General features: G+C 43.1%; 1 protein-coding gene across 2 annotated transcripts in view; it reads left to right on the forward strand.

Moving 5' to 3' along the window:
* Positions 1–18289, forward strand: part of SVEP1 (sushi, von Willebrand factor type A, EGF and pentraxin domain containing 1) — a 1471106-nt gene that overhangs the window by 862133 nt on the left and 590684 nt on the right. For both annotated transcript variants that reach the window (XM_069630907.1, XM_069630908.1), the window contains exon 20: positions 13494–13588. In XM_069630907.1, coding sequence (XP_069487008.1) covers positions 13494–13588 — 95 coding nt within the window. The remainder of the gene's footprint in view (positions 1–13493; positions 13589–18289) is intronic.

Consider the following 18289-nt stretch of genomic DNA (forward strand, 5'->3'; position numbering starts at 1 on the left):
CAGCATCTTGTCTAAGGTTTTGCTAACTCCTAGGCCTGCTGCAGCCTCTCTGCTAGGAAAAGGGCTGTACTTCTTCACTTCTTGCTTCCATGTTGGTGACCTATACTTGTGCCTGTTCATGTTAAAGTTCCTCTTGTGCATCTGCCATACGTTGGTTTCCCTGCTTGTGTATGCTGCATCATATATGCCTTTCATTTCATCTGCCCTATCTTTGTATTGAGTCCTTCTTTTGATATTCCGCAGTCCTCTTCCCTTTTATGCTATACACAGAAACCCTGTGCTTTCTGCTATCTAACTGTGATCCCAACTAGTGTTGCACAACCTAATTCTTTATGACAGGGGCATGTACATTGACTATTTAAAGTATTGTTTCTTGGAACCTGCCGTAGTTTGTCTGGTCTCACACTTCTAGATTCATAGGGTGGTAGGGCTGCGTCAGCTGGTATTGTTTCTCTCGTGTATGGTAATGTTGAGGAGTCGGGCAAGAATTGGTACTTGCATATTCATCTGCCCCATCACACCTCACACAATTCCACTGGTTGTATTTCCTTGCTTAAATGCCCAACTAATCTGTTGCAATGGTGGCAGAAACAATTCTCCTCTGTGTATTTGAGAGCAAGCCTACAAAATGCCTATCTTTGCTACAGCAACTTACCCATGTGTCAATGTCAAGGTGTTGTATTTCTCATGGTGTAGGGGAAATGTCAATGATATGGAAGATGAATGCTTGTTTTGACCAGAGAATAACTGTTCATTGAGGATCACACTATAGCATAAAATTAGGTGGACTGGTCCAAGGAATATTGCTGTGTGGATTGGGTGGGGTGTTGGAGATCACTTTATGAAGATGATAGGGCACTTGGATAGAAAATAGCAATTTTCGATTGTGGCTATGGCATTGCAGGCACTGGAAGAAGAAAACCTAAATGGTTGCAATCTCGAAAATAGGTAATACAACACTTGTAAAAAGAAAATTGAGCTATTAAAATGTGTTAGCACCTGGTGCAGGGGACCCAGCCAATCACCTTTCAGAAACACCAGGTGGAATCCTCTTGTATAAGCCTGAATGCCCAGAAAGCTCCATGATGATCCCCTAAGCACATGTCCCTCACTGTGCATCTTAGCCACCATTCCTCCACAAATGCCGCCAGCTCCAAACCCTCTCACCCCAGCCCAGATTTACCCAGATTGACATTGCTCCATGCAATGGGTCACTGCCTCTGACTCTCTCCCTCCTTCTGCTACCCTGGAAAGTGAGAATGGACCTGTTTTCAAGCCACTTATCGTTACTCCATTTAGGCCACCTTTAAAGAGTTGCATCCTCCGTTTGCGAAAGGCATGCAGCTGCACATCACTTTTATCCAAGGAAACACCCTTCTTCCAACAAAACATGCTTTTAGCACCCCAGATTTAATTCCAGGGTGCTAATGATGTTAAGACTAGCGTTTGGTGCCACACTTGATGGGAAATAGCCTTGCACACTTGCTGAGCCCTGCAAAGTGTTCAGCTATGGGCCGTTACTATGCAAGTAAGTCCTCTACCAAATGTAGGGCTTGATGTTATATTCAAGACTTATCAGTTGTTTTCACCTACACGAGAACCTCTGCAGTATGATACATGTTGAGCTATCAACATATATTATGTGCACCTAACTGTGAATGTGATAGAACATATGTTGCACAGAAGATTGCAAGAACATATGTGATAAAGGTTTGCTGGAAAATTAACCCTTTAAAATAAAACAGTTAAATACTTTGGAGAACAGTATTGACTTAACAATTATGTTTCAAATGGAAGAAGAAAGGTTAGATAAATAAATGATCTTGTTTGTTCAGGGCAAGAGTGGGATGACTTCTACCTAGAGAAAACTACTGGGCAGATTTGGGTTATATGCATGTATTTTATTGTCATTCTGTCAGTCATACATGTGTAATGGGGTGACAAACATACAGGTAATACCGACTGCCCATACTCAGATGAATATGCAAGTACAGATTCTAATCCCTGCGCCTCGTCAGTATCGTCCAGGTGAGAATGGTACACATTCAGACAGTTCTACCACCCCAAGAGCCTAGAGATGGAAGATGAGACCAACTAAATCCAGAAATTTACTGTTAAGAATTAGATAGATGAGTTGACTAGTAGAGTGACAGGTAGATGTTACTACATATAGAGATAGAGAGTAACTAAATGACTATATATATATACACACACAAAGTACACATAGCAGAGGTGCATGCATTAGACATGAAGAAGACAGTCACTCCACATGAAGAACACATACAATAGGTAATATATGCATTTAAACATGAAGAATACTAATATAGCATCTATAGACATGAGGAACAGTAACATGACCAATGTATAAAGGAAATGCAACATGAACACCACTTGAATATGGTTCACTAAAGTGGAAGCGAGTGTGTAATTGGACAGCCATCTTCTGAAAGATTGAGGCAACAGCATGCATCAGAATGAGCACATGTCTCAAGGTTTCCGAAAACTGAAAAGGCAGAAATCCACAGAAACACATATTTGTGCAGGGCCCAAGGAGTAGCTCACAGCAAGAACCAAGGTCAGGAACTAGGAAGGAAGTTATGGATGAGCGGAATGCAGACACCAGATAACAGTTACCAGGATGAGGCATGGTAGGTTCCCAAGTTAATCAATTTTAATAAGAGCACAAATAACCTCTGAAGTCCAGGTCATGACAACTAGTACCATGAGCGGCCACAAAGAACACAACTTGCAGGTTAGAATTAGCTAAAACCTCAATAAATAGAAGTAAATTCATTCTCAAACACAGTATCACAACACATGACCCAGATATGGAAAACACGGCCTATTCATTATATGCCAAACATAGATAGAACATGTACAGAACTCCATCAATATGCACACAGACACCAGACTGCACACAAGTTCAAAGAATAAATGAGGCCTCATCATCTTGGGATAATTAGGCGTATTCTGTAATTGGAAATATGGCAGACCATGGAAGCCTCTTCCCCCACTTGCGTCTCACTTGTATCTTGACGGACTGTCAAAGTGTCCATGGTTGGTAAGCTGCATGCCAAACAATAAAAGGTGCCCTTGCAACTAGAGGTATATTTACATTTTTTATTTTTTTATTTTTATTTTTTAATTGAGAGTTACTTCGGGACAGAGCCCAGAGCAGTTAGCGCATCAGTATGACAGACATTATTTAGACACTTATTTACACATTTCACAATAGACATAGCAAGTTGGGGTGGTGTCAAATGTGTAGTATCGTCCTCAGGTGTCATGGTACATAGATAAAGTTTGAATGGGTCGAAATGTCTTTGGGTCGACAGGTTGATGGCACGGTTAGCACAAATTGTTCCTCACTTTCATTTACCATCGATAATTCTTTGAGAAAGTCTTCCCTTTTTGGTGCCCCAGCAGACTTCTAGCATTTCAAAATATGCCATTTTGCAATAACACATGCAATGTTAAACAATCGTCTGGTGGTCTCTGCCACCTTGCCAATGTCTCCAAACAGGTATTTCAATGGGGAGGGGGATGCCAGGATCATCGTGTTTTCTTCCAGTGTTTCTGCAACCTCCCCCCAGAATCATGCCACTAGGGGACATGCCCAGTACATGTGATATGCATCTGCATTTAGTGCGTCGCACTTTAGGCATTTCCCTGTGCTGCCATCTACAAATTTGTCCAATTTTGTAGGGGTATAGTGGAGTTGGTTAAACACCTTGAATTGAATTAGTCTCAGTCCTGAGTTCAAGGATACAGTTCTAGTGAGCTGAAAACATCGGAGCTAAAGAGTCTTGCCCAGTTTGATTCCCAAGTCACGTTCCCAGACTTCCTTGATGGCGTTACATCAGTCTGAATGTGACTGGACCAGGTTGTACAACATTGAAACCCCTTTATTTTGTCCTCCGATTGCCGTCATGGCCCTTATGCATTCATGAGTAGGGGGGCTCCAAAGGAAATGTCGGCCATTTGGAGGCAAATGCAGCCTTCATTCGATGGAAATGAAAGCGTTTGAGGGGTCCATCACCCAGTGTCTCAACGAAATCCCCCAGTTCGCAGTACGTATCCCCCAGGAACATATCACACCTTTTAAATTGTTTATTTGGGTCCCATGACCTCTGCAATGCCTTGTCAAATGTGGGTGCAATATTGAGGAAATTCCAAAGTGGGATTTCCGAGTCGTATGGGGTTGTCAGCCCAATCCTCTTATATATTTTGAACCATGCATGTGTAGTGGTACTTTCAAATTCGCAAGAATCCGTGTGTTTGGAATCAATGATGACTGACCGCACATCGACAGGGGAGGCAGCATATTTCTCTAGAGGGATGTGCGTGGCTGTGTCGCTGGGGTCAAACCAATGTTTTGCGAATTGTGCCTCGGACACCAAATAATACAACTCAAAGTCGGGCACCGAAATGCCGCCTTTCGAGAATGGATCCGCCAGTTGTGAAAATTTCAGTTGTCTTTCGGCCCATACAAAGGAGGAAGCTAATGTCGGAAGTTTTGCAAAAAAGGTTCTTCCAGGCCAGACTGGAATGTTGCCAAAGCAGTACAATAGTTTGGGGATGACCACCATCTTGAGAAGAGCCACTCAAGAAATTGGAAGCTTAGACCATAATTTCAATTTGATAGACAGATTCTGCAGTAGTTCCCCATAGTTTTCAGAATACAGTGTATTCTTACCTCCGGAAACCATTAATCCTAAATAGCGGACTTGTGTGGGGACCATTTAAACCCACTTACGGCAGATAGATCTCCGGTACTCGGAGTTAATAGGAACATTTCAGATTTCGAAACATTAGAATACTCGGAAAACACATGGATGTCCGTCATGATAGGTTCTAGATTTTATACCACGTTACGGATATATAATAGAGTGTCATCAGCATAGAGGGAAATTATCTGCGGGGGTCCAGTCATTCTGAGCCCTCATGTCCATGATTTTTCTGCACAAATTCGGTCATGGGCTCTATAGTGAGTGCAAACAAAATAGGGAATAAAGGACATCCTTGTAAGGTGCCCCTATTTAATAAAAAGGGAGGTGACATGGCGTGGTTTGTTAGAACTTTCGATCCCGGGTTCGTATAAAGTAAGCAGACACACTTATCAAAGTATTGGTCTAGACCAAACCGCTCCAGCACCAACAATAGGTAAGACCAGGAGACGGAATCAAAGGCCTTTTCTGCATCTAGCTCCGCAATGGCAGCAGTTGCCTTCAGGTTTATTTGCGCCACTACTCCAAAATGTCATTGCAGATTTAAAGCCGTGGACCTAGTGGGAATAAAGCCAGCTTGGTCGGGTGGATCAAGTTAGCATCCTGGTCTGCTAGCGGGTCCCGCTAAGGACGTCTGTTCTGGCCAGGCATCCAGAGCGGGACCCAAAGCAGACTTCATAATGAGGTGGCCCGAACTGAACACTGCTGGTCCCTTACCGGTACTGTTCATTCTGTGGCCACCTTCCTCGTAATGAGGCCCATTGTATCTCCCGAGCACTTTGCATAAGGTGTGTGGTGCTGGTCTCACTTAAACAAAGTATAGAGAGGATAACATATCCTTTCTATCCTTGGGAACTGTAGTTCTCACAAGGTTAGCTACAGAAAATTAAAAGGGAGAGCCCCAAGGATCCCCCAAGCAACAATAGGCAGTATGTGCCAAAAGTTGTCAAAGAGGATAACATTAAAAAGTGACTGTGGAGAGTCTTATCAATGACACCCTTAAAAAGAGTAAAAGATTCTGTGAGAATGGAAAAAGGTTCCCACTCACTGGGGTATAGGGAACAATAATCTACCAGTCCAGCAAAATGTTCTGGGGTTGCCACATGTCAGGAACATGTATCACTGATATGAAAATCCTACCTAACATGCATACATTTGGTTAAGTCAGAAAACAATCTTTTAAAGGAAGTGATCAGGACGTTAGCTGTCTGCCAACTGGACACAAGTGAATGAAGGTTGGAACAAGGAACTATGGTTTCAATTCTAATATCTGTTTTCTCTTGAGTTGCCTGCTGTCACCCCATGGGAAGCTCCTAGACTAGTCTGTAACATGAATGTGTCAGGCAACATAACTCAATTTCTACATGCGGTCTTGTCAGATGGTACATTTTGAAATATATGCAAGTGGTGCATCTTATAAAAATGTTGAATAAAGAGAACTCAGTCTCCTACTCATGGTCTCAGCTTGAGTGTTTGCAGGGGGAAAAATGGAAATAAGGCAAGTTACCACCCGCTGCAACCCATATACCTCCAATCCCTTTTCTAGATCATCATTAAAAGACGCCAAATTACAAGTGAATTTTATAAACTCTGCCAGAGCATAAACACCTCAGTAAAGACAGTTGGAGAAGATTCATGGAACCTTTGACTGTGCATTCTCATGGCGGAATAATGCATAAGGGCAACCTTGAACATTTGTGGGTGAAAAGCAACAGTATTCCTCATAGCTGTGCTGTGCAAGCAGATTTAGTAACAAATGAAGTGGTTCACACTGTTTGCATCATTGCTGTTTGTGCCATTGTCCAAAATACCCAACACTCCAAGTCTACAACTGGTAATGGGTCGGGAGTCCCAGCACAACTTTACATTTGTGGTTGTGGTTTAGTCTATGGAGCTCATGTTCCAATGAGCCACAACGTAAATAGAAGGCCTTAAAGTCTTGAGTAAGGCTTTAACACCTTCCAGTCACACCATGGCTCATTTTCAATCATTTGTATGGCAGAGGGTAGGGGCAGAACCAAACTTGTGTTGCATCTGCCTCCCTTCCTCTTATGAATTTTCATGCTGCAGCAATTGCTGGAGATCTCTTTGGGGTCTGCCTGCTTTATGCACCATGCTAGCATGGCAGACACCATGTACAATTACAATTAAACCCTCCCCGACATCCAAGCATGTCTGGCAGGTTTTAATTGTGAACACTGCTTAAGCCATGCAACATTTACTCAGTTTGCACAGCAGAGTGCAAAAGTACAGGTCAAAAGGCAGCACATTGAACTCTGCTGTGCAAATGATGAAAAGTTGTTGGTGGGGAGCTGCTTGTGTGTATGTCAACACATAATGACTCTCCGCCAATTTACTAATTTTGATAAAATGAGCTCTTATGGGTCTTGCCAACTCCCGTTTATGGTAATTTTAAATGTGTGTTAACTCCTTAGAGTTCATTGGACTGTACATTACATAGGAACATTTTTAGATGTGTAGGTTATAGATATAGATATCCTGCTATCTTTTGAGGTAGTTTCACTGTAAATGTCCAACCTTCTATTTAAAATGTAAAGGTTATTTATAAACGTAACTGTTATACATTGTGTGGAATACTTTGCAGTTCTCCTAGTAGTGCTGAGCATGCGTTTGATTGTTATCAAAGACACATGATAAACCCAGCAGGGATGGCATCCACCTACTTAGCGCTGGCCAGCTCCTGTAAAGATGGTTGAACAGATATCTTGACGGGTTACCTCAGAACTTTCTTCTTTACAGCTCTGAAACAGTGTGTACCTTTGGCACACAGTTTTTCTTCTCTCTCACCCTTCTATGGTGTTGGGTATCCTTTCACATGTTTCTTGATACACTTGCACATTTAGATTTAATTGTCACCATTCTTTACAATCTATTTCATGCTTGCACTTTTGGGTGGCCACAGATCTCAAAAATGTGGATGGGGCCGTGGGGTGGAGGGTTAAGCTGGGAGTGCTTTCTTCTGACCACCATTTTAATGCCCACCTGTGGGATCTCTGTGCTTGACCTAAGCATAACATGATGCAAGGGCTTTGTATCCAGAGTGAAACCTCATACTTGTGTGTGGTCATGTGTTTGCCAGGGGTTGGGTGTGTCCGTTGGTTTTGGAAGTGAATTGTTCTGTTAGAAGTCAGGAAAGAGGGTCTTCTAAAACCTGTGTCTGTGTTGCTATTTTGAGTTTGCGTGCAGTGAGTAAGGAAGAAGAATTGAGAGTTAGTAAATAGGGTCATTTATTGATACTGGTACCTCTGTGGATTGTGTTACAAAGGAAGCTGCTATGGAGAACATTCCAGTTCACTCTATTTGTATGTTGGTATTAGTTTATGGTGTCTAATTGTGTCTGTAGGTTTCATGTAGCATTGCTATTTGTCTATTAGAATTCTCCCTGTACTTTCCTCTAGAATGATAGTGCCCAAAGCCGAAAGACATGCATGCTGAAGTATGATCCAGCTGACACTATTTGTAACTGGTTAACTGGAAATTGCACCAGCATGCTGATGCATACACAAAGAATTTCCCTACAGAAAAGGAACGGCATATCTTCTTTTCTTCACATCAGCCTGGAAATATGCATTTATAGGTCCCTATAGTGAGTCTTGGATGTTTCATGAGAAAAGAATCTAAAGATAAAACAATCTGGGTTTTCTTCTCTTAAAGTATATATTATTTTGTTTTTATTATGCAGGGGGCAGTTATACACATCTTCTCTTCAAATGTATGTAAGAATCCCTCAACGTTATTTACATCAAGGGGCATATACCTGAGAAACCGATATTTTTGCATTGAAAGGACCTCATTTCCAACTCATCAATGTGAGATGCTCTACGCTGTATTAATAGTAGCAATATGTTCCCATTAATAGCTTTAAATGTCATGTGTTCCTTTGTCACAGATGGCTCAGCAAATTCTCCAACTGCCAGAGATGGTTTGAGGGTTTTTATTAATTGATTCAGCAGGGTGCTTGTGCCATCGCTCTCTCTCTTTTCTAGACATTGCCTTTTTCTATCCTAACCAAAGCTTCCCTTTTTTCAGAGAGTATTGACCCCTGCAATCTAATATTTAGGCTATCAGATTGGGATAACCTAAAGCAATCACCTTATCTGTCTAGACTCCCTCAGGGACTTTCTAAGCTAGCCCTACACTACCAATTTGTTAGTTGCTACTAGAGGTTCTGGCGATGTGCCTTTCAGCCCCTCTGTCTTCTTCCTGTCATGTCCTGATGTTCTTCTCCCTGTCTCTGTACTCTCGTCTCCACTCTCTACTGTGCTACTCTCAACTCCACCCACCTTCACTCCTCCTACTTCCTGTGTCGTCCTCCTCTGTTCCCCCGATGTTAGTCACTCATCTACTACTGCCTACACCCTTTGATGTTGCTTCTCCCTCCTCCACACTAATTATCCTGCCTCCACACTACTACTACTCCCATCCACCCTCTACTCAGTCACCCATCTTTAACTCTCCAACCACTTTACATTCACTCCCTACTCTCTCTCTAAACTTCTCACTCCTTACTATTACATGCACATTGTTAGGACAGTTTTTCTGAAGTCCAATTAAGGGTTTAGTAAAACCATTCAACTGAGGCAGTACAAGACCCCACTCTTAGTATAAGGCTGTACCGCCTGAGTACATGATAGCGCAGACAGAGCAGCCAGTCTTATCTTAGGTGGGAGAGAGGGCAGTAGAAGCAGTACAAATGAAATTGTCATACAAATGATCCAAAGAAACACTAAAATACTATGTATTGTAAAAGATAAAGGATTTATTTAAATATAGGTAGGCCCAGATAAATCTAGAATAAGTAAGTACTAACACATTATATGAAATCACACTTATAGAAACACAACACTATACTTGAAGGTACACAGACCAAAGTATAGACCTTATTTGGAACACCTAACAGTAGCTCTAGGGAAGTCAAAACCTTTTCATACACATTCAGTATAGGCCACACCTATTCTTGGGGAGTAAAAACCAATGGCTACTTTTCACAATTACCTTAAGTAATGCAAGGGCAGTAGACCCTACCAGTTGTACAAGGACTCTCAGTAACAAATCACATACGCAGTGAACAGGACAATATACTTTCTGTGAATAGTGGAACACTTATTCAAGGTGCAGTAAAAACCTATAACTACTTTTGTTCTAACACACAGTTATACTAGGTGGGTACAACCTAAGGATGTACTATTCAATTAATGGTGCTTTTGAGATCAGTGAACCACAGATTGAGATAAGCCGTAACTCTTGTAATTTATTTTTTGGAAGGCACACAGCTAACTTAAGGTAAGTAAAACCTATATACTTTTTATCTCACAAGGAATGGGTAAGTAAAACCTAATGTTACACTTTACTGAATGACTCAAAGTTATTCTTGGTAGTGAAACACCTAATACAGGGTTATTCTGGACAGGCTAGCAGCAAGTCAGGGGAAGCAAGACCCAGTTTGGGAACACTCAAACAATTATCCTCAAAGGACAAATCTGGTGATACGAACAGCTGGAGGACACTCATACAATTATCCTGCAGGAATAATCTGGTGAAAACAACACATTACATTTGGGAAGAGGCACAACCTAATCACAGGAGAGTAAAATACCTTCACATCTACTTTCTATTAGAATGGCAAAACTATTTCTAAGGAAGAAAAGATGTTACCATACTTTTGAGAAAAGAGCATCACACATTCAAGATAATTAAGAACTTTTGTAACTGTTCACTGTTAGAGTTACAGTTGCCAACCAACTCTTTACAAGTACGTAACTTTTAAACACTTCTTTTCTTTTCTAGGCAGAAGTCCCAATCCCTTCAAAAGTATTTCCCTGGTTCTTGAAGCATGAGTGTTCTCAGTGGCAGAAGGGGGGTCACTAGGACTAGTGACCAACAGACAGTGTCAGAATAGGTTCTTTAGTAGCAAAAGTCAGAATTCCTTAGGAAAACTGGGCAAACAGGTGAGTACTTTACTTCTAGGGTTAGAAGAGGGTCCAGGGGCTTCGCAGACAACACCACAGCAGGATTCTAGCAGTGGGACTGGGTGCACTGGATGAGAGGACTCCCCATCACAGAAAAAAACACACAGCTACACAGAAATCCTAACAGGCTTAAGGTAAGTACATACCCAAGCCAACACAGTACCTCAGCATTGAAGAAGATTTTGCAGCAGGAGGACTTCAGGATCTGCAGCCAAATACCCGGTCACTGGATTCCTCATTGTGGTGAATGAAAACAAGACCTCAGAAGGAACTTTGCTGAAGGGATCGATGTGGAAGGCTCTAGGCAAGGATTCCCTAATGGCTGAATGCAGTTCTGCGGATTAGGCGCCTTTTCAACGAGCACAGGAGAAGACAAAAAATTGTGGTTGAATTCTCGTCATTACAAAGGTCCAGTACTCTGTTGAGGGGAAATTTCAGACTTGATTCATGTCTCTGGAGATCCACCAGGATGTCCACGAAGTTTCAGCGACATTCAGAATTCAGAATACTGTGCACCGCACAGTGGCTCAAGGTCCCAGGGTATTGGGGTATTGCAGCAACACAAGGTCGCAGCAGCACATGGGATGGCTCAAAATGCAAGTCTTCTTGAGTCTAGTGGGTTGCACTAGGCTCTGGGTCAGGGTCATCGTTTACGGAGTCCTAGGTTGACTGGAAAGAAGGGCTGCAGCAGGTTTGGTTACACAGCAGGTTTTCCGGTCACTGGAAATTGTCTCTGCCACTTTTCCTTCATCATCCTCTTCAGGTTAAGTTCCAGTGGTCAACTTTTCTTCAGCTTCCAGGTTGCAGTATTTATCAGGAATTACTGCACAACTTCTACATACTCTCCCTGCATTTTACCAGAAGGGGCAGTCTGGTTGTCCAATCAGGACAGCCAGCTCCCACTGGGATTTGTCCCCATTCAGGCAAGGTGTAAGACAAAGGGTTGTGCAGATTTGGACTCCTCCTTTGCTTCCTGCTCTCACAGACTGGGCGGGGATTTCAGGGGAATCCCGCTGAAGATAAAGATCACATAAAGGAATTTCCCACCCTGGACGTCAGGGGAAGGAACACGAAATGACAAGAAACACTAAAATGGTGAAAAAAGAAGACAACGGCCATTTTGGTAAAATGAGCTCCCTTAGGTGCTTTAACTGCAGATGTGATCACAGCCCACGGTAAAGGTGCACCAAATTAATGAATAGTGAAAGGTATCACTGCCACCAGCCGTTGAAGGCAAGTTTGTCCCTGTAACAGAATTGTTAGAGTTTTAGTGTGAAAGGGGATACATTGTATCTTCCCAGCACTCCACATAAGGTGGGTGGGTGGGGGTTTCACTTAATAAAATGTGAAAGGGATCCAAAGATCCTTTCCAACCTTGGGAACTGTAGTTCTCTCAAGGTTAGCAAAATAAAGCTAAAAAGGGGAGCCCCTAGGGCAACCCAGCAACAACAGGCACTTATTGCCGATAAGTTGTTAAAGAGGATAACTTTAAAAACCCACTATGGAGAGTCTGAAAAATGACACCCATAAAAAGAGTTAAAGATTATATAAGGGTGGAAAAAGGTTCCCACTCACTGAGGTATTAAGGGAAAATATCCCACTAGTAAACCAAAAAAGTTCTAGGGTTGACCCAGGTCAAGGAGATTTACCAGTTCTGTGAAAATCTTACCTAACACTCACTCACAGTACAGTTACAGGGTACTCACCAACCAATACCTCACATTATCTATAATTATCCACTGTTCATCCTCCTTTTCCCCTTCCTCCTCTGGCCTGACCTGAACAACCCACCACTTCCTCTTTTCTGGGGTCTTACTTAATCTTCTCCTCATCCTGTAATTGATTGTCTGACCCTGGCCAATCTGGCCCTGTCTTCTCCACCCGTAAGGTGTTACACACAGAAAACGTTCAAATAGTGGGTTAGGCCCCGCACCTTATATCCATGCGGGCCGCCGGGAGGTAGCAATGAGGGCTGGCATTGCCCAGTGTCCTTGTTTGTGGTACAGGTTCTAGCCATTACTCCCCCCAAGGTAGATGCAGTCTGTGTTGGTAGTTGGAGCGTTTTTAAAGTCCCTGGTAGTGTAGTGTGTCTACAAGAGCATACGCTGGGAAGCAGTGCGCAGCATGTTAGGCGTATGCATAAGATCTTCGCTGCATCCTCTGCTATCTCTCTCTATCGCTCTCACTATGCCAGTCTGGGGATTCTGGTACTGGATAGTAGATGTCACGGGGCACTGATGGGTTTTGATCTCTCTGCTGGTTTCTCATATGGTTGCAGGGTTGACTCATGGCCTAGAACATAGAGAAATTACTGTGTGAGCATTTGTAGCAAAAGGTAAGTGGTGTTGGGCACTCTGAATTGCCACACAGCCCCCTCATGGGTTGGACTGGCTCCTCCTTCCATCATGCTATGCCTCCCACCCCAGGCTGAAAAGGGTTCCTGTCCTCTTGTGAGAAGGTCACGTTACTCATCCGTCACACCATATACTGGGGGTGTTGAAGGGCCAGAAATGAAATAGACTACTGTTAAGATTACGGTTTTGTTTCTCCTCCCTAATGTCTGCTCCAGGACATGAGTGGACAAAAAGCTATACTGTAATCTTCGCAAGTACACGTTCTTTGTAAAGAATCGTTAACCTATGCTCTTTACAGAAGTCAACATATCTGTACACATCTCGTTTAGTCGTACAAATTCATAGTCGTTGAAATGCATGGAATACTCTGGCACTGTATGCCTAGACGGTGCTCTAATATTTTGCCCTTTCCTCTCTTGTAGGTTTTGGTTCTAGTTTCTCAGCAGCAGAAGAAAGTGTAATTGTTCCTGTGGCTGCTGCAGAACATAATGTCAAGCCGTACAAAGTCAGCAGTCAGGCAAGAGCACATTTTGTTTTATAATCTCCATCAAGCAGTAGAAACTAACATCACAAGCATCACCAATGTTCATAGCATCCCCTTAATTGGGTTTGCTGCTTTATACTAAATACCAATAATCATTTGTGTTTCACATAATGTTTTCAACAACCTTCCAATAACAGTTATTACTGTTATTCTTCTCAATGGTACCCATACAAGTATGTGCTTTATTCATTCTGAATGTAGCTCTAAAGGAATGGAGCACCCTACGAAGGGGATACAGCCATTGCAGAACTGGAAGTATGCAGGGGTATCTAAGATACCCAGACTTTTTAGTGCACCAGGCAGGGGAAGATCCAGAAGGGGAGTGGGGGTACGGTTGAGTGGAGGGATCTTTAAACAGTAGGCAATTCCAGTCCTTCCTGAAGTGTACGATGGAGGGGGCAGTCTTATCTGCATTCATAAATTGTTCCAGAGACATAGGGCCCAGCTGGAATAGGCATGTTTCCTAGATTTTATAAATTATTTATACCCTCTATCACGATGTGGGTGCTGGTATTGCCTCCAGAGATGATGATTAGCTCTGTCAGGTAGAGTGGCGTTTAATTGTGACCGTGTTTTAGATGTGCAGGCTGTCTTGAACATGATGTGGGCTTGAAGGTGAGTGATGTGGGTGATTTTCTTGGTCCTGTAATGAAGTATGCTGCAGATTTCTGGACAGCTCTCATAGGGGCCACTGTGGAATCAGGGACTCCTCTGAGTAATTCATGACCTCCTTCGAGGAAGGGAGGTGACAAGGGTGTGGATAACTGTTTTGAAACTCAGGGCCTGCATGTAAGATGTGACTTTGCAGGATAGTCTCAGCTGGTACCATGCTACTTGGGTCTTCTTGTAGGTAGGTGTTTTAAATGAGGGGTCATAGTCGAAGGTGACTGCGGGAGATTTTGCATTGGGTGAGAGGTGACGCATGAATCCATTGAGATTCATGTCAGTGAGCTAGCTGTACTGAGGTTGAGTTGGGTGGCGCATGAGCTGCCGGCTGAGCATGCACCATGCGTCAGACTATGGAGGTTCTCAGCAGAAAAACCTTGGTTGTTCCATCTAGTGATTGCTCCTGCTTGTTCTGCTGGAGCAGGAGAGGTTGTGCAGTCCAGGCGTATGAGCCAGACATTACGGGGACAGTAGCTTTTAGTCTGCTGAGGTAGGAGGAGCTGGCGACCTGACTGGCAGGGCCAATCGCTGCAGGTGTATCAGGATGAGGTACTCTAATACCCCAACGGCCCCCCCACCCTTGTGGAGGACTTGGTGGGATGATGGTGTGGCACTGTGTGGGTTGGCTGTCTGGACTAGTGTTTGGAGTCATTTAGATGGTGTGGCATATGGTCACTGTTTCTGACACCTGGCCCGGCCTGTATCATCTAGCTATTCTCGCCTGCCCCGCCTGGTATTGACTTTCTGCATTTTAAAACTTTTTGTATCTGGCCTCCCACCCATGTTTTTCCCATCTAAGTATTTCGGGTGGGGGTGGCTTTATTGTATCCTGCAATGCTCACATAATTGCTGAGCTTTCATCATGGTCTGTTTTTCTGTTTATGATATAATTGTCTTGCTGTTTGGATTCTCTTTGTTCTTGTTCTGACCTTTTCTGATTTTATTTAATGATTTTTTGTCATCATATGTTTATTATTTGCCATTTCATCAACCTTTGTAATGTGCTTTGGCATATAGTGCTATAGAGTAAAACAAACAGTAATTAAATAATTGAACTGTAATACAGTATTAATTAAGATCCCGGTTCACCTCTTTAAACCCCAGTTGAGTGTCTGCGAAAAATCGATTGTAGCTTGAACCATTCTATCAATCTAAAATGTACAAGACTTCCAAAAACCTTGGACGTCCCTTCAAAGAGTGGCATAATTCAGTATGAATCAGGCATTGATGTAGCTCCTTTTTATGTACTGGAATGACATTTGACTGGGCGATAGCATTATGAAATTGGTCAAGCAAGGGATTTAGAGTTCCATAAAATATTTGCACAAGTAATTTCGGTCCCATCTGACCCAGAGATTTCTGTTCACTTTTTTGGCTTAATAGAGCCCTTTTATTTATTTAATAGATTGAATCGACGTAAGTAAAATGTGTTGATTTAATCATTGTAATAGCTTGTCTTATACGACTGAATTGTTATGCAGTAGTAAAATGATCAATCCATAATTGTGAAAGGACATTAGTCTCAAGCTGGGAATTCACCATTGAGTAGGATCCTGTCGAAACTAATTGCCAACACTTACAAGAATACGTTGAATTGTCAACAAGCCCATCTCTTGCCTCTGTTCTAAGGCTAATTCTCGTTTTCTATCATTTCTGCTCCAATATATTGTTGTCTGCTTGTGCAATACAAATAAGATCCTTTTTCAGGGCCTTCACATCTTCCCACAATTTGTGATTTAGCAGCTCTGCACTGATAATTAAACCAAGACTATGGTTTAAAGTTACTTTTAGATTTACATGTTTTAATAAACCAAGCTTCTCCTTTTCTTAATAACTTTTTGAAGGTTACTATCGATATATATCTGGATTGAAAAATGAACTGAGCCACACACACAAAGCAATCCATTGAACAATACATCCTGACGTGTCCTTCTGTTGCAAACTATAGTGAACTCCTGGTCTCTCTATGGGCCTCTTTACAAGTGACCCAATCTGGAAATAAAGGTGCCGGTAACAAGTCACCGACACCTTTTCCGGACTGGGTCACTGGGAGTCAGTCGTTAGGGGCACTGAACTACCGGCATGCCTGACCTGCCAGGAGTTTAGGCCCCTACAGGCACGTTTTTACTATGGGAATGGGAATTTAGCAGAACCACGCCACCTGTGACATCCCAATAGCACAGGGATGTCAGGCAGCGGTAACAGTAATACGAGGTTGCCAGCAACCTGCCGGTAGCACCGCTGGGTTACCGGCAACCTCGTAATGAGGCACATATATGTCCATGAGAACTTATTTCTAGAGGAGCCAGGACAGATAACACCAATGGGTTCTGAACAGTGTCTGGACTAACATATACTTTCATGTCATCATTAAATTTCCATATTTTGGCCAGTCAGTGAAGGAGCCTGTTAAGGATTATCCTCTGTGACTATTAAATGTCACTTGTCTCAGGTATCTGATCATGTATGTCAATGTACAACTTTCAATGAGACATCCTTTAAATACATATTAAACACTAAGCCTTGTCGACATGATTGTTAGCAATCTAAGTAGTATACCCAGAGCAGGATCTTTCACCTGGACAAGTTCCTAATTTAGGCCAGATTCCCATTTCATTTTGAAGCCTCCTGCTGTATTGATGGATTAAATTTGCATGATGTGGTAAATATATCGCGCCTCAACAGAAGTGTTTCTAGGCACCACAAGACATGCAGGGAAACAGAGGAATGACAGGACAAATGATCTTACTAGGCCTTGTGACATTCAGATTTGGCAAGTGCAAGTGAGAAGTGCAGGGGAGATGGTGCAGGGGGAAAGTGCAGGGAAGGGGTAAAGGGGAAGTGCAGTCAGGGCAGCAGGGCTCTGAGTAAGTGCAAGGCCGGCAAGGACTACACGGGTGCAGTACCAGACTGGGAGTGCTGGGTAGGTCTGGAGGCAGTGGAGTGTGACTGGTCCACGGGGGTGGGGGCATGGTACCCTGTGTGAATCTGAGGGCAACCACACAACCAGCCAGGATTTGCAGACAGATAGATTAGCAGGGAAGAGGGAGGCCACAGCCTCAGAAGGATTCTTGATGATGCAGAGGATCTTGAACTTGATCATTGCGTCCACTGGGAGTCAGTGGAGAGATTTTAGAGATGCAGTCCCTGGACTTGAGGTCCAGGATAAGTCTTGCAGTCCTGTTCTGGATTAGTTGAAGAGGGTGAAGAATAGAATTGGGAAGATTGAGAAAGAGGCTGTTGCAATAGTCCAGCCTGGAGAGAACCAGAGCTCTGGAGACAGTGAGTATCTGGGGGAAGGTGAGGAAAGGAAGAATACAACGAAGGAGGTGAAGCTTCAAAAGGGCCTTCTTGGCAATGTCTGTGATGTGAGGAGAGAAGGAGAGAGTAGAGTCGAAGATGACATCAAGGTGTTTTGCCTCACAGACAGGAAGACGAAGGAAGAGGCCCCAATGAGGGCAACCAGAGTGAAAAAGGGAAAGCTGGAGCAGGTTTTTTCAGTCTTACTGGCATTAAGGCAGAGATCGTTGGAGGCACACCAATCCTGAATAGCTGAAATACAGTCAGGAATGACAGGAGAGGAGAGGAAATGCGTCCCGTGGGCCCTATGTTGGACAGGCCTGGTTTAAACCCATTAATGAGGTGAACACTCTTATTACAGAAATAAAGAGGGTGCTGTTTGATATAGATGGAAGTAATGTCATTATTAATAGCCCCCCAACAAGGGGGGGGCACAAAAGGAGAACAATCCAGCTATAACAAGAAATGGTTGCCCCAATTATGTATCTTCCACTGATGATCATGACCTCCAGCTGCATCACCCGACCCCACACCACATCAGGCTAAAGGCCTGGTATATTCCAGCTATCGTGGACGGGCTGTTCACTTATTAGATCCATTTACAGCATGCCCAAAGCCTGGTCAAGAGGGTGTGACAAATTATGTCCTGCCTGTAAAAAATGCTATGTCTGGGAACACCATATCAAATATCATTGAAACGTACTCACA

Source organism: Ambystoma mexicanum, chromosome 6q (assembly GCF_040938575.1).
Source record: "Ambystoma mexicanum isolate Mex_15411 chromosome 6q, UKY_AmexF1_1, whole genome shotgun sequence".
Classification (NCBI taxonomy): Eukaryota; Metazoa; Chordata; class Amphibia; order Caudata; family Ambystomatidae; genus Ambystoma; species Ambystoma mexicanum.